General features: G+C 53.5%; 1 protein-coding gene across 1 annotated transcript in view; it reads right to left on the bottom strand.

Annotated features, from left to right (window-relative positions):
• Positions 1 to 14,261, bottom strand: part of LOC121914356 (heparan sulfate glucosamine 3-O-sulfotransferase 2-like) — a 98,970-nt gene that overhangs the window by 52,902 nt on the left and 31,807 nt on the right. The window contains exon 2 of the mRNA XM_042437726.1: positions 615 to 1,222. Coding sequence (XP_042293660.1) covers positions 615 to 1,222 — 608 coding nt within the window. The remainder of the gene's footprint in view (positions 1 to 614; positions 1,223 to 14,261) is intronic.

Below are 14,261 nucleotides of genomic sequence, written 5' to 3'. Positions count from 1 at the left end.
TTCCAAGTGCCTCGCCTTCCCCAGAACTCCTTCGGGGGTCTCTCTCTGCCCTGAAATCGGGAGGAGGCTGGGGGGCGGATGGACGGAGGGCTCCCTCCAGACTCCTGAGGGGAACCGCTCGGGGAAGGAAGGGAGGGAGGGAGGGAGGAATGCCCACAGGGAAAACACACCCACAACACCTACACAGCCCCGCTCAGGACATGCAGCCCTCTGCTCCAGAAGCCCCTCCAGATCCGTGGCTGCCTTTCCCCTGGGAGCCTCAGCCAAGACCGAAACTTGGCAGCGCAGGAGCCCCGAGGGAGCCCAGCCCCGCCGCGGGAGGAGCGCCGTCCAGGGAGAAGAAGGGAGAGCCGAGAGGGGCGCCGGGGCCCCTTCCCGGGCTGCCCTCCCTACCTCTTCTCCTGGCTCGAGGGGTCCGCCTCAGACGGAGGGAGCCGGGGAGGGCTGGAGTCCCGCCTGGGACCAGGCCGGAGTGGCCCAGGGCTGGCTTGCTTGGCCCTCGCTCGGGGGCCCTTCCAGGTCTCTCCCGGGACCCTTGGCCTCCGCCTCCTTCCCTCCCTGCCTCCCTCCCGCTCCCTTTCTGTCCCGTCCTCCTTCCCCGGCGGAATACAGACCTGTACCAGGCGAGGCCCCGGTGGAAGTGGCGGTCGAAGAAGTGGGGCTCGGTGCCGACGGCGCGGACGTCGGGATGGGCGCGGAGGGCCTCGAGGAGGGCGCGGGTGCCGCCCTTCTTGACGCCCACGATCAGCGCCTGCGGCAGACGCTTCTCCCCGGGCTCCTCCGAGGGGCTCCCCGGCGTGGCCTCGGGAGGCGGGGAAGGGCTGGGGGTCCCGGGGCCGGGCTGCCTGGGGGGCTCCCCGCTGGGGGCGGGCGAGGGGTCGGGGCCGGGGCTGGCGGCGGAGGGGCGAGGCGGGGCCGGGCTGCGTGGGCCGGAGGCGGGCGGGGGTCCCTGGGGCTCGAGGGGGGCCCCCCCGGCCATGAGGCTGTAGCAGGCGTAGGTCAGGCACAGCGAGAGGCTGCACATGCAGAGCAGACGGCGGCCGCTGCTCCCCACCCGCGAACGACGCCCCGCCGCCCAGCCCTTCGGCGCCTCCTTAGGGAGCCCCGACGCCGCCCCACAACCGGACCCTCGGGATCCCGACCCCAACGCCGCCGCCTCCGCCTCGGCCCCCGGGGGGGGCCATGCCGCCTGCCCGCCGCCTCGCCCAGCCCCGGCCGCATCCTGTCAGCCGCCCGCCCGCCGCCCACGCCCCCCCGGGAGCAGCCCCCCGGGGCCCGGGGCCCCCCCGGGACCAGGAGCAGGAGGCGCTGGCTCTGGGCGCCCCGAGGCCCCGCCGCCCTCCCCGCGACGCCCTCGGGAGGGAGCCCCGCATGGCACGCCCCAGGCCCCGGCCGCCCGCCCTCCCTCCGCCTCAGGCCCCGGCGGCAGACAGCCAGCCTAGAGCCCGGCAAAGTTTCCTCCGGAGGAAGGAAGGCAAGAAGGAAGGATGCTCCTCCGGAAGAGGGGGCGGGGCCACGGAGGGAGGGAGGGGCGCGCTGCCCACGCAGCCACGCCCACCCGCTCTTCCTCCCTCCGGAGGGGGCCGCCAGGGGGCCTCTGAGCATGTGCCGAGCGCCCAGCGCCAAGAGCCGGCTCCTTCCCCTCCCGAAACCCCCAGCATCCACCGCCGGCCCCAAAAGGGCCAGGATCCCCCAGTGTCTCCCGATGGGCAAGCCCTGCCCTTGGTCTCCCAGGCTTCCTTCTTCTCCTCCCACCTGTTTCCCCCCTCCATCTTTGGGGGGCATCCTGGTCACAAAGCCTCCGGAAAGTCCAAGTCTAGATCGTCTTTGGAGAAATCTCTCTTTGAACCCTGTTTTTAGTTGAGATTCATCTCCATTCCTACCAGGATCTTTCCGTGTATAAAATATAAAACGTAGAGAGACAGAGGCACTGACAGGGGGATTGTAAATGCAAACGATCGTATCGGATCTACAGACACATCATAAAAAAGGACAGAAATGAAACCTGAGACAGTGAGACCTCCTGCTTTTCTGGATTTCAGCAAAGACAGAACAATACTCTGGGATTTTAATAATGCATTTCTGATTTCAGTTTGGAAGGCCTTCAGACTTGATACAGCAGATGTCTCCTATGGAAAAGCCATAGGACTGAAGAGATGGAAGGAGTTCTATATAGTCCAGCCTGATGCAGGAATTCACAGCCCAAACACAGAGAGTGATGCCCTCCGGCCCCTGAGCGAGTCTGATTTTGGAACTGAAGCAGGGATCGGCCTGGTTGACGCTTGGAGGGGAGACCACAGAGGGCCTCCAGCTGAGTGAAGGAAAGAATCCCGCCCGGATGCCCACTAAGGCATGGCTGCTGCTGGCAGTCAGAACAGAGCTAGATGGACCCAGGGTTTGGCCCAGTTCGAGGCACCTTCCTGGCAGCGACTTCAGAAGAGCCCTGATCCCATCCTGAGCCCTATTTCCAACCAGGGCAAGGAAACACTCTGGCCTGGAAGCTGCCACAGAGCCCTTTCTGCCATCAGCGTTGGCAACACTGGGATAAATGAGACCCCCCCCCCAAGTCTGTCCAGCGTAAAGGAAGCCCCAGCCCAGGCCCCAAAGCCAAAGGCAGGCAGGGAGACAGAGGGGCCCAGAGCTGAGAGCGGATTCATTCCCTTTAATGTAGCGGCAGCTGCCTGCTCTTTTTGTCATCGCCATAAATATCGAGGCGCCTTCTTCCAGCTCGGCACCAGGAGGGAGCCCGGCTTAGTCTTGTTTCTGCCTTTGATTTATGGCAAGGCAAGTAATTTAAACATCTCTGGAGGTCTCTACCTTGGCTGAGTGATGCTGGAGTTCCTCCTGCCTTGGTGGGAAGGGAAAGGCAAGGAGGCCACTTAGGCTCCTTCCAGGGGCCCCAGGAGCCAGAGAGAGTCGGCCCACGGTGTCACAAGCACCGCGCTGGACTTTTCGGGAAAGCAACACATAAAAGCCAGGCTCAGCCCTGGTCTTCCTCTCATTTGAAAGGGAAAGGAGGCAGAAGGCCATGGCTGGGGATTGGGGCCCTGGAGCTGAGCAGGCAGGAGGTGCCTTTGGGCCCCAGCAGGAAAGCCAGGAAAGAAGCCCCTACAAGAGACAGGGCTCCTCTAAGGAAGAGATGAAGATGGAGGCACTGGCACAGGTTCCGGCTTCTCCGCTGTCTTCTGTACATCGTACAGACATTCCCACCATCCCAGAAGTAACAGCTGTTCCTGCTGCCATTTGGATTCTCCTGAGGATGGAAGTATCGAACCGGATGTGTATAGTTACATTTACGATGGCATCAAGTATACAGATATGACCTGTTGAGGAAGCGTTGAGTGGAACGGGGCCTTAGAGATCATCCAGCCCATGCAATGAAGGGTGTCTTGACAGTGTCCCGCGGGCCTAAAGGCCTCTCAGGAAAGGAAAAACCCACTCTTCCCATGCCTGGCTAGTCTGCCCCATTGCCGCTCCAGGGACGTAGCTAGGATTTAGGAAGGGGGGGGGGGGTCCAGACTAAGTGCCACCATTATAATGGTGCTTGAGTGCGGCGGCGCAGCAGCACACACCATTCATTTTTCTAATGGAAGGGGGGGTCTGGACCCAAGACCCCCCCCCCCCTTGGCTACATCCCTGCCAGTTCTTCTCCTCCCCTGCGCTTCCCACCCACTTTGCTTGACCATCTGACCTGGAGATCGCTGGCAACCTTCTGATAGTTCAGAATTGCAGTCCTTACTCCCCAATCCAGGAAAATGCACTCCACTGTTTCCAATGCTCTTCTGTGGGGTTTTTGGATCCTGTGTTGGTGGTTGTGTTGTCTCCACAGGCAGAGATAAGCACCCATTGTGCTCTGTGGCTTTTGCTTTGAATGGCAGCATCGACAGCCAAATGTGCTCCAGCGTGCAGCAAATGCACCATCAAAAAGCACTATCTCCCACCATTTCCAGCGGGGCAGAGAGAGAACGCACGCTGGACACACGCGCTTTATCGTTTACAACCGCATCATCGTCGTCGTCATTTTTATATTTTCTATCCTGCCTTTCAGTATTTAAAACAATCAACTAAAAACACTCCCAAAAGTGAGCATTATGGAATTTTATGACTGACAATATTAAAATGAGTTTACTACACTTAAAAAAGATAAAATGCCATAAAGATACAAAGCAATAAAAAATTAGAAAACAGTTCAGTCTAAAACAATGCATCCTTCATCCGTTCCTTAAGAACCTTTTGTTTCCAAAGGCCCGGCCAAGTAAAAAGGGTTTTGCAAGAACAAGTCTTTGGGAGGGCTCCAGAGACAGGGAGACCTCTTGCTTCTCCCCAAATGTGCTTAAAGTCCTCTTCTTTAAGATGTAATACTCAGGGTCATCCAGGGAACTTGGTCTGCCCGATAGCCGGACCATGGCCTCATGGGCCTTTGTTAGATCATGACCACATTTGAATTGTATGACATGCATAACTGCTTTCCACACGCCTTAAAGTAAACATGGATTTATGATACTGGACCAAAATATACTGTATTCTTTTTTTGCTTCCATAAGGAAACTGAGAGAGCTAAGGCACCACCTGGACTCTGGCCTGTGGCTGGATGAGGCAGAATGTTGTGTCAACTGAAGGGCTCATTGGGACTTTGTGGTTCTCAAGCGACAATGGTCACCTAATTGCCCAGCCTTCTTAGTCCTCCCCAGTTGGGCAACATGGCCAAGATCCTGCTTCACAGTCGGTGAGGATAACTTTGCAATTATGGCACTACATCACTGACATGATGAAACCATTTAGACTAGAATTGCAAAATGTACAGGAGGCCCTGGAGAAGATGCTCTATTATGCCATGGGTTTTCTCACCACAAAGAGGCTTTGCAAGGGTGGGGGGAAATTTTCCAGGCGCGCATGGGCACCCATGACTTTCTGCTGCCATCCATCTGCAGACCTGTGCCCATGGCTTTCCTGGGGACCATTCTGCCCCCTCTGCTTGTACTGTCTGTCCTGAAAAGTGCCGTTCTGTGAACACCACAATCGTTACACAACGGCCATGCTGCTCACTCGCTTGTGCGATGGTCCATGTGGAGAAGCCATGACAATGCTACCCTCCTGGGAATACAACTATGTGTAAGCTGCAACCCTAGGTTGGTTTACGGTATTTTAAATTCCCAACCAGATGCCAGCCCCACTCTCCTGACATCTTGCATTAATCCCTGCTTTTGTCTCGCAGAGAGAAAGCTGCCCAGGCTGTCCCTTCCCCAGGTGTCTTAGAATCATAGACTCATAGAGCTGGAAGAGACCACAAGGGCCATCCAGTCCAACCCCATTCTGCCTGCAGAAATCTAAGTCTTCTCACAGCAATGACCCACAGGAGGCAGGTGAGGCTGAGAGAAGGTGGCTCTCCACCAAGGGTCCCCAGGATCATAATGGCAAGTGGGGCTGTGAGCCCAGGTGCCCCTAAGCCTTGCCCTTCCCTGTGCCCTCCCTTCCTGTGCCATGGCCTGGCCTTCTTCCCTTAGGCTTGATGGGGATTTGGCTGCAGCAAAGAGCTCTTGGGCAGTCAAAGGCAGAACATCCGCCTGATGTCTCTTCTGCGTGGAAGGAGAAATTGTGCATTCCTGAGGAGCTTCTTGCTTTTCCTAAAACACTTCTATATTTCAGCAATGACTACATGTGACAGCCCAGCAGAAGCGGCTGCGTCGGCTTAATCCTTCCAAATTAGTAGGCAACAAGGAGATTCTCGCTGTCATTCTGCTCTCTCTACATATATATGGATGTGTGTGTGTTGTGTGTGTGTGTGTGTGTGTATGTTATGGGTGTGTATGGTGTGTGTGTTCTGTGTGTGTGTTTGATGATTATTTTTTAAAAGTGAGCAACATGATACAGTGGGTTACTAAGACAGTCAGTTCGAGAGACACCCCTACCCTGGTGAAGGCCCATTCCATATGGTCTGACATAAATTATGCAAATTCATGCAAATATAACATGGTGCCAAGATGTTTCTGCTAGAACAGTGGCACCTTATGGCAGCCATTTCAGAAACGTTGCTTTTCTTTGGCTCATTAAATTGCTCCCTCGGAGGCTGCTCCCATCCCTCCGCTCAAGGCCTCCTGCCCCCCAAGCCAGACTTTTCTGCCCTTTGGAGCTGCAGCAGGAACCCAGGCGCGGGCCTGAAGGGGATCTGCTGCTGCTTGCTGCTGCGAGCTCCTTCAAGGGTGCCCAAGAAGGGAGAGAGCTGCCCGTTTGCATGCTAATTCTTGGCATTATCTGGCAGTGGAAGCGGGGGGGGTGGTGGTGGAGGGAGTCCTTCCTTTCCCTTCAGTATCTCACCTCTGGTTTTTCTTTGTTTATCGGGGAGGGAACAGAAGGGGCCAAGCCCTCCCCCACCCCACCATATCTCAGCTTCTGATCCAAGCCATGGAGCCCCCAGCCCAGCCCAGACATACGGAGTGCTCCACTTTTGAGGTTTAATGTGATTTAACCACAGCAATTGTTTCTGTACAATGGATTCCATGCCTCTGTTTTGATTGGAACTGTCCAACGTCAAACCCATGCCTGCTTTGTCCCTGGGACCTGCTGGCTTCTTCCTCCCTAACCTTATTCAGGAAAGAAATGGGTAGAGGGCGACAGTGCCCAGCACGCACCCCTTTCCCACCCACCTAGACCACAATGTTGCAAACATTTCGGACATGTGGAGTCAAAGGCTTTCATGGCCGGCATCCCTAGTTTTTTTGTTGGGTTTTGTGGGCTATGTAGGCACGTTCTAGAAGAGTTTCTTCCTGATGTTTTGCCAGCATCTGTGGCTGGCATCTTACTGCTTGACGGCCCCGGGGCTGCCCTAAACCTTCTGCCGTTTCAGGATTTCTATCTGCCCTGCGTTGCCCTGGTGGTCGTTGGCCATTTGCCCCCAGTTACTCTTAGAGGAAGCCTATCCAGGAGAAGGCAACTCCTCTGTACAACAGGAACTGTCTCTGGGCCCTCCTTAGGCAGGGCAGGGCAGGGCACCTCTCCTGGGCTGCAGTCCCTTGGAAGAGGGCCAATCCCAAAGGGAAGGGGCCCTGGGGCCTTTGCGCAGCCAGCATCACTCTCTTCTTGTCTTTACAGTGACTTTCGTTCAGGAGGTTGGTTCATTTCTTGGTCAGTCAGCGGCCGGCTGGTTTGACTTTTCAAGGTGCTTCCATGGAAGATAGAACACCCCACTTCTGATACTTAGGGAAGTTGATATGTTTCCTATGTCTCGGCTTGATTTATTTCTTCTCTGTCTCCCCGATGTTAACACAGAGGCCAGATTATTCAGAGGTGGAGGGTGAGGGGAAGCAGCCGCCTTGGTGTGGCAGGGATCAATTTCTGGGAGCCAAAACAAGGCGCTTGCCAACAAACAGAGGAGCACAAACAAGAGCTTCTGGTGATCATCAAATCAAAGGGTCTGTTGGTGTGCATAACAGCCAAAGACGCCGCACAAAGACCCCCAACATCCTTCTCCTGGCCAAGGCACCCAAAGCAGCAAAGCTGCTCTGCAGAGCAAGGAAACAGAAAACACTCCTTGGCTCTGCGTCTCCAGATTCTTGGCTGAAAAATGGCTGAATGCGAGATCACATTTGCTTGTTCACTGCCCTTTTGGAGGTATTTTAAAGATGTTTTTTAAGGCCATGTTCTTACTAACCAGTGAACAAAAGGGGGTGAGAGACAAGGCACAAATAAAGGGGATCCCGTCAGAAATATCAGCGCATTGTGGAACTGCTTTTCCATTGTAAGTGATGGTGTCAGACAGCTGGAAGCCTCACCCCTTCCTTCCAGGTTTATGGATTAGTCTTAACATAAAACCCCAGGATGGCACAGAATGGAAGGAAGAAAATAATGCAATAAAACCCAGTGCAAATAAAACGCTCGGCATCCTTGTGTGCTCCAACCTGCAGAATGAAGTTGCATCTGTTTGCATTTACGAAGGGGAGGCAGTGAGTCCCCTTGTCTTCAGTAAAGCATCGCAGCATCACCAGCAAATGGGTCTCAAGGAAAAGGGATGGAGAACAAGATGTGACAATCCTACCCAAAGTACCTTTTTCACACCTTCTGAAACTTGTTGCATGAAAATGTATCCTTGAGCATTTGCACATTTGCAAGGCTCACAAAACAATGTGCATAATTTAAATTGTGAGCATCTGAAATGCATGGAATTGGGAAAAATATACACAGTGGCAAAAAGTGTCAAAGGGATCACTTTGTACAGATAAATGTACATTGTAGAGGAAACGTTGTTGTTGTTGTTGTTATGATACAGATTTCCATGGAGGAAGAACACACAAAGGCATGAATGTCACTGGTGAGTCCCACCTGGAGCGAAGCCATTAAACAGGTTGCTGAATGGTGATTCAACATGTAGACAATCTCATTCATTCAGTGGGCCTCCTCTGGCTGGTACTAACATAATTCAGGCCAAAGTCTCACAACCTGATATGAAAATGGGAAGAAAATGTCTGGGGGATTGAGCAAGACTCGAGGAAACTTCGGACCTTATCACACATTGGGGGGGGGGGTGTTGCAGCTCAGATCCGCAGTCACTCCTGTTCTAGCAATGCAAAGCATGATGTTTTTCCACACCAGATCCAGAGTCACTCCTCTCTAGAAATGCGGACTGAGGTAAAAACGTGATGTTTATCCACACCTGTTGTGCTTCCGAAGAGAGGGACAAGAGAAGTCAGTTCGATTCCAAGCAAGTCACGTGATACAGACTTAAGCAAAGGGGAGTGAGTGCACATTGTATTACCACACCAGAGCATACTTTGAGGGTTCAACTATTCGAATTGGCACCTTTGCACATGCTCAGTGGGGCTCTGGACACTGTCCTCCTTCCCTGCAGCCTCCTTAGCTGTCATCCTTCATCAGGGTCTAGGAGAAGGCAGGGGAAAATGGGATAGCTCGCTGGGGGTCCCTGGGGCCAGGATCGGGATGCAGGAGCAGTCAGGGGATGATGGGATAGGTGGCTGGGGGTCCCTGGGGCCAGGATCAGGATGCAGTAGCAGTAGCAGTAGGGGTGATGGGTTAGGTGAAAGAGGGGACGAGATGGGGATGCAGGAGCAGTAGGGATGATGGGTTAGGTGGGAGAGGGGGCGAGATGGGGATGCAGGAGAAGGCAGGAGATGATGGGATTGGTGGCAGGCTGAAGGAGGGGAGCAGATCAGGGTCTAGGAGGACGCAGGGGACGCAGGGGATGATGGGATCGGCTGGTTGGCAGAGAGGAGGAGATGGCATGAAGGAGGAGGAGGGAATGACAGCAGGACACAGGGGCCAAGGGGGGTGGCATCGGAGTGCTTTTCCACACCAGACCAATTCGCAGTTCAATTGAAGGCAGCCTGGAAGCGAATTCTCTGGAGTCACTTTTTTTCCGTTTTAACCAAAATGAGGGGTGACTTCAGAAACACTGCTGAAGCAATTTGCAAGGGGCTCCCATAGAAATCAATGGCATCTGATAGAACAGTCCCTTTATGAGGTGAAACCGCATCGTTGGAAGTGCAATCACTTCGGAAGTGAGCTGGAACTGAGCCACCAAACCACCCAAAAGCTCCGTGTGATATACTCCTGAGGACTGGGTGATGGTGCCCTCCTTGGAAAGGTGCAAGGGACCAGGGCCTGGATCTCTCTGCTGAAACTGAAAAGGAGCTTGAGGGAGGTGGCAGGCGCAGGCAGCACCCCATAGCAGAGCAACCTCCTTTGGGCAATGGAAGTTGTGACAATAACAGAAACTGCAGCAGGCCAAAAAAGTCAGCCCAGCCCCAAGCTTTGCTGAGAGCATTTTATGGGAGAGAAAATAGGAGGCTATGTTGGATTCCTGGCCTGCTCCTTCCTCCCAGGGCTTCTTCTTAACTGGGGAAGGGTCCTGTGATGGAGGGGGTTGGCGCCCAGGCGGGCAGGGACTGGAGTGGCCTCCCTTGATCAGTCATGGTAGGCATGAAATCCTTGCCTGGCTCTGGAGGCAGCCATAGAGAAAGCCATTTATCACTCCCTCCGTCCCACAGAAGCGGCAGCAGAGACATTCAGGGCAGCTGCCATTGGCATCCCCAGCAGAAGCAGCAGCAGCAGCACCTGACGCTGTCGAGCTGAAGCAAAATGATAGATACCAGGGCAATAATCAATCAATACTTTTGCTTAGGTCCTTGTCCATCAGCCTGGCATTGTGTGGACTAATTAGATGATAAAATGTGATGAATGTGTATTACACTCAACTTTTCCCTGTTAGCACTCTGGGGACCCCTTCCATTTTCCCGCTGACCTTTTAGATCTCAGCTTTATTGTACGTGAATGCAATTAAATTCATTTGTCAGATATTTGCATTGCACTGGCTTGTTCAGAATTCAATTAGTCAGTGTCACTTCCCCGTCCTTGGGAGCCTTCGCAACAACAGGACAAGCGGCTTCTTAACCGCCCCTCGGCCCAGCCCCTCAACCCTGTCCTTTGGAGGGGCCCTGGGTAAAAACATGGGCCCACCGACATACCCCCCCTTGGAGGGGCAGCCAAGCCTCTGGCCCACCCTGCGCCCTCCGCCTCGGCTGCATTGGGAACCAGGGACAATGCATAAGAGGTGCGAGGAGAGGGGCCGGGTCGCATTGCTGCCTTGCACCCCTGCAAGCTCCCTTCCTATGAGGTTCTGCCCTTTCTGTTCTGCAATGGATAGGTTCACTCCAGGGTTGCATGCGCAGAGTTTGACAAATGTAATACAGTGGAACCTTGTTATATGCTGGGGTTTGGTTCCAAGATCCCCCATCCATGGATCACAAAATCCGTGGATGCTCAAATCCCATTAAATATAATGTCATAGCAAAATGGTGTCCCTTATACAAAATGGAAAATCAAAGTTTGATATTTGAAATTTATACTTTTTTCGAACATTTTCAAACCATGGATGCTTGAATCCATGTATAAAAAAATCCGTGTATAAGAAGGGCCGACTGTAATTCCACAGGGGCCCCAATCCTGTCGTTAGCTCTGACTAGAGGAGTGCCACTGCATCAGAGGGATTTACATGCGTGTGGTGACTCACCCACCAAATCCTAGCCCTGGATGGCGCATCTTCTTGGGTGGAGCATCGGTGCTTCGGGGTGTCCCACGATTCACCATTTCATTGCCAAAGAAGCCCCTCTGCGTGATTTCCCTTTGGAAGTGTGTTGGCAAATATGGCAGAGGGAGGGCAGCACAGCTACTATGAGGCTACATGAGTGTAGATTTACACCACGCAAGGCAGCGGCAGGCTCCCAGACACACCCTGTTGGCTCTCTTTGGTATAAAAGGTGGGGACAGAAAACTCCTGGGAAGAGCCAGCCTGAAATTGTAGAGATGGCACAGAGAGAAATTACAACACAAGACCCCAGGAGTTGTCCAATTACATTTCCCGGCCCAAAGGCAAAAAGAGGCCCAGCTGCCGGCCGATGTCCCACCAAGAGACGGCTTTACATCTGAACCTGCCTCAGTTCACCCTCAAGATTATCAGGGCTGCTGAACCAGAGTATACAAAAAGAGCTTGAAGCTCATTTGCAAACTGTGATTTTCTCCTGCATCTGAATTCACAAGATGGCTGTAGGCTGTTGCTTTGTCTCCAGCAGTTGCTTATCCACAGTTTGCTTGTTCTTCCTTTCGAAGCACAAACCCTGGTGCGGATCCCTAATTGTGGGACGGCACAGGCTAACATTTGCTGGGATGTCTGGGTCACTGGGTGGAGCCCATGTGAGAATGGCATGGAGGAGTTCCCTTCTACAAGGCCCAGAATGGCAACACAGAGAGGGCGAAGTGTCAATGTGGTCAAGGCTGTATCTGTGGCCCTTCTCTCCCCAGATCGCCATTTCTCTGGGGAACCTCCCACGACATCCATTCACCTTTTAAGCAGGTGGCAGTCCCCTCCAGCTCCTCTATCTAAGGCAGATGTGTTCAAAAGTGATTTTGCTCTGCTCTTTTTTTTTAGCTGTCCACATAAACCCTGGAGGGCCCCAGTGGCAGAGGAAGGGGCCCTGGATCTTCCACAGTCACCCAGCCCCTTCTTTTCAAAGGATGGGGGGCTCTGGCTTTTGAGGTCACTTCAGAGAGAGAGAGAAAGGGAAAGCTGGCATGGCCCAGGAGAATCTCTCCTGCTCTGGGTGGCAAGAGGGGCTGGCAGGGGTGCCCACTTTGGGTGTGCATATGTGTGTGTGCGCGCGCCAAATTGTGTCCCTCTTGCTGGGCATAGCTGGCAGGGTTTCCCTGGGAGGCCTAGTCCTAAAGCCCCAGCATGACTCCTTGCTTCCATTGGGGAGAGGCCAGGAGGGAGGCCCCTTTCCTCCCCCCAAAAGCCCCCCATCTCTACCCCTCCATGCTGCTCTTCCGCCACCAGCCCCAGCTGTCCCCCGAAGGGAGAGATACCTCCTCAATTACACTGAACCGAGAGAGCATTCAGAGGCAGCCATGCAATTATTTCTCCTTCCTGCTGTTATAAAGTGATGGTTCTTTTATCCATATTCTGTCATGCAGGGAGAGGTTCCAGTGGGCAGGATGCTGGGCTTGATCTGCAGCCACAGAAACCTCCACAGAGCGGGGGCTGGCGGGCAGCGGGGGCATGTGCACTCCTTCTCTGAATGGGGATGGAAGGGCAACTGACCCCACTCACTCCCAGAAGCCTTCCACAGACCCACCAGGCTGCTTCCAAGTCCAAGGTGGGTCTGGATGGAGGAACTCAGCTGGGCTCCACAGAGCTGGGGGGACATGCAACCTCCCCCTCCAACAACCACCAAGTGGTAGCCTTGCAGTACACTCTGCCCACAGACACACACACACACACACACACACACACACACCTGAGCCTGGCCTGTGGTGCCAAGATGGCAGTGGCTACCATTTGCAAGAGGGGAAGTGGGAGAGTTCCCCTCTTGAAGGTGCAGCATCAGCTTAGTCACAGCAAATCACTTAAACACACAAGCTTTGAAGAAACACTTGAAGGTTGCTGAACCTGTCCACCAGACTAGGCTCAGCATATTGAATGCAGCTAATTCAGAGTATCACCTGCCCCCCATTCTCAAAGCCCCCACCTTCACCAACCCACAGAGGCTGGGAGCCCACACTGGGGTTTTGTAGCATCATGTGGAGTTGGGCACAGGACGAGGTATACAACTTTCCTGTTGAACAGGAGCATTGTGCAACAGAACCAAGGCATTCAAGTGTGCAACCCAATGCATAACCAAATGAACATGTGCATCTATGCACAGACCATGCAAGTCCTGTGCATGCGCGCACACACACAATTTGTGGGAAGGTACAGCAGGTTCTGTGCTTGTTCCTGATGCTCTCTTGCCCACTGGGGATAAAATGGCTTAGATTGAGAGATAAAGAACTTGACCTTCATCTGATCAGCTCCAACATTTCTCTCAGGCATATCTTAAACTCTAGGTTATCAGGGAAAGAGTGAACATGCAGCTTTATCTCCTTCATGTATTTATTACGTGTAGCAATTATGAGCCTTTGCAGCAGTTATATGCACTCCTTTGGGGGGGGATTCATCACATTGCATAGTCTATTCTACCAAAAACTATACTGTACATAAAACACCTGTATGAGGTGTGCCAAAGCCAAAGATGAAATATTTGGTTATTTATTTAATTTATAGTCCATCATTCTCCCTGTACAGGATCCAAGGGGGAAATATACGGTAAGTTATGACCCCTCACCTGTGACATCCATTGTGCTAAGCTGATGTTCCTTACCAATGAACAGCGCTGGACCCACAATGTTCCTTATCACCCTGAAAGGTGTTCCTTATATAATCAGTGTGCCCAGGCTGTGTGTTGCCTGTGAGAGATGATGCGCCGAGCCTGGAAATGTCTGTGTGATGTGACAAAGACTCAGACAGAACTCAGAACGTACAAAAGAGGTATTGTTAAAACGTGATTAAACCATTGATAGAATTAAAGCTATTGAGAGAAATCCATTGGAAAGGCAAAAGATAAAAACGCTTAGAAGAGTTGCGGGAGAAGCAGCCACATGCTCCCTCCAGCCATGAGCTCTCCTCCTGAGGCTGGCTGGGAGCACATTTCTCTTCCTCTTTGGTTGGCCAATGGCAAGCGGACCCACCTTGGAAAGAAAGGACTGGCATAAGGCGGTCCAGACTGAAGCCTTTCTTGAAGTTTAGGGGTGAAGACCTCCATGCGGGTCAGATGGTCTACGGAGGGAAGATGCTGGAAGAAGAGACTCCTCCCTCCATAACTGTCATCTTCCGGCCTGAAAGGTAGTTGACCAGGCAGGCCCAGCCCCATCAGGGCTAT

Source organism: Sceloporus undulatus, chromosome 8 (genome assembly GCF_019175285.1).
Source record: "Sceloporus undulatus isolate JIND9_A2432 ecotype Alabama chromosome 8, SceUnd_v1.1, whole genome shotgun sequence".
NCBI lineage: Eukaryota > Metazoa > Chordata > Lepidosauria > Squamata > Phrynosomatidae > Sceloporus > Sceloporus undulatus.
This window is presented reverse-complemented; position numbering and strand designations above follow the sequence as displayed.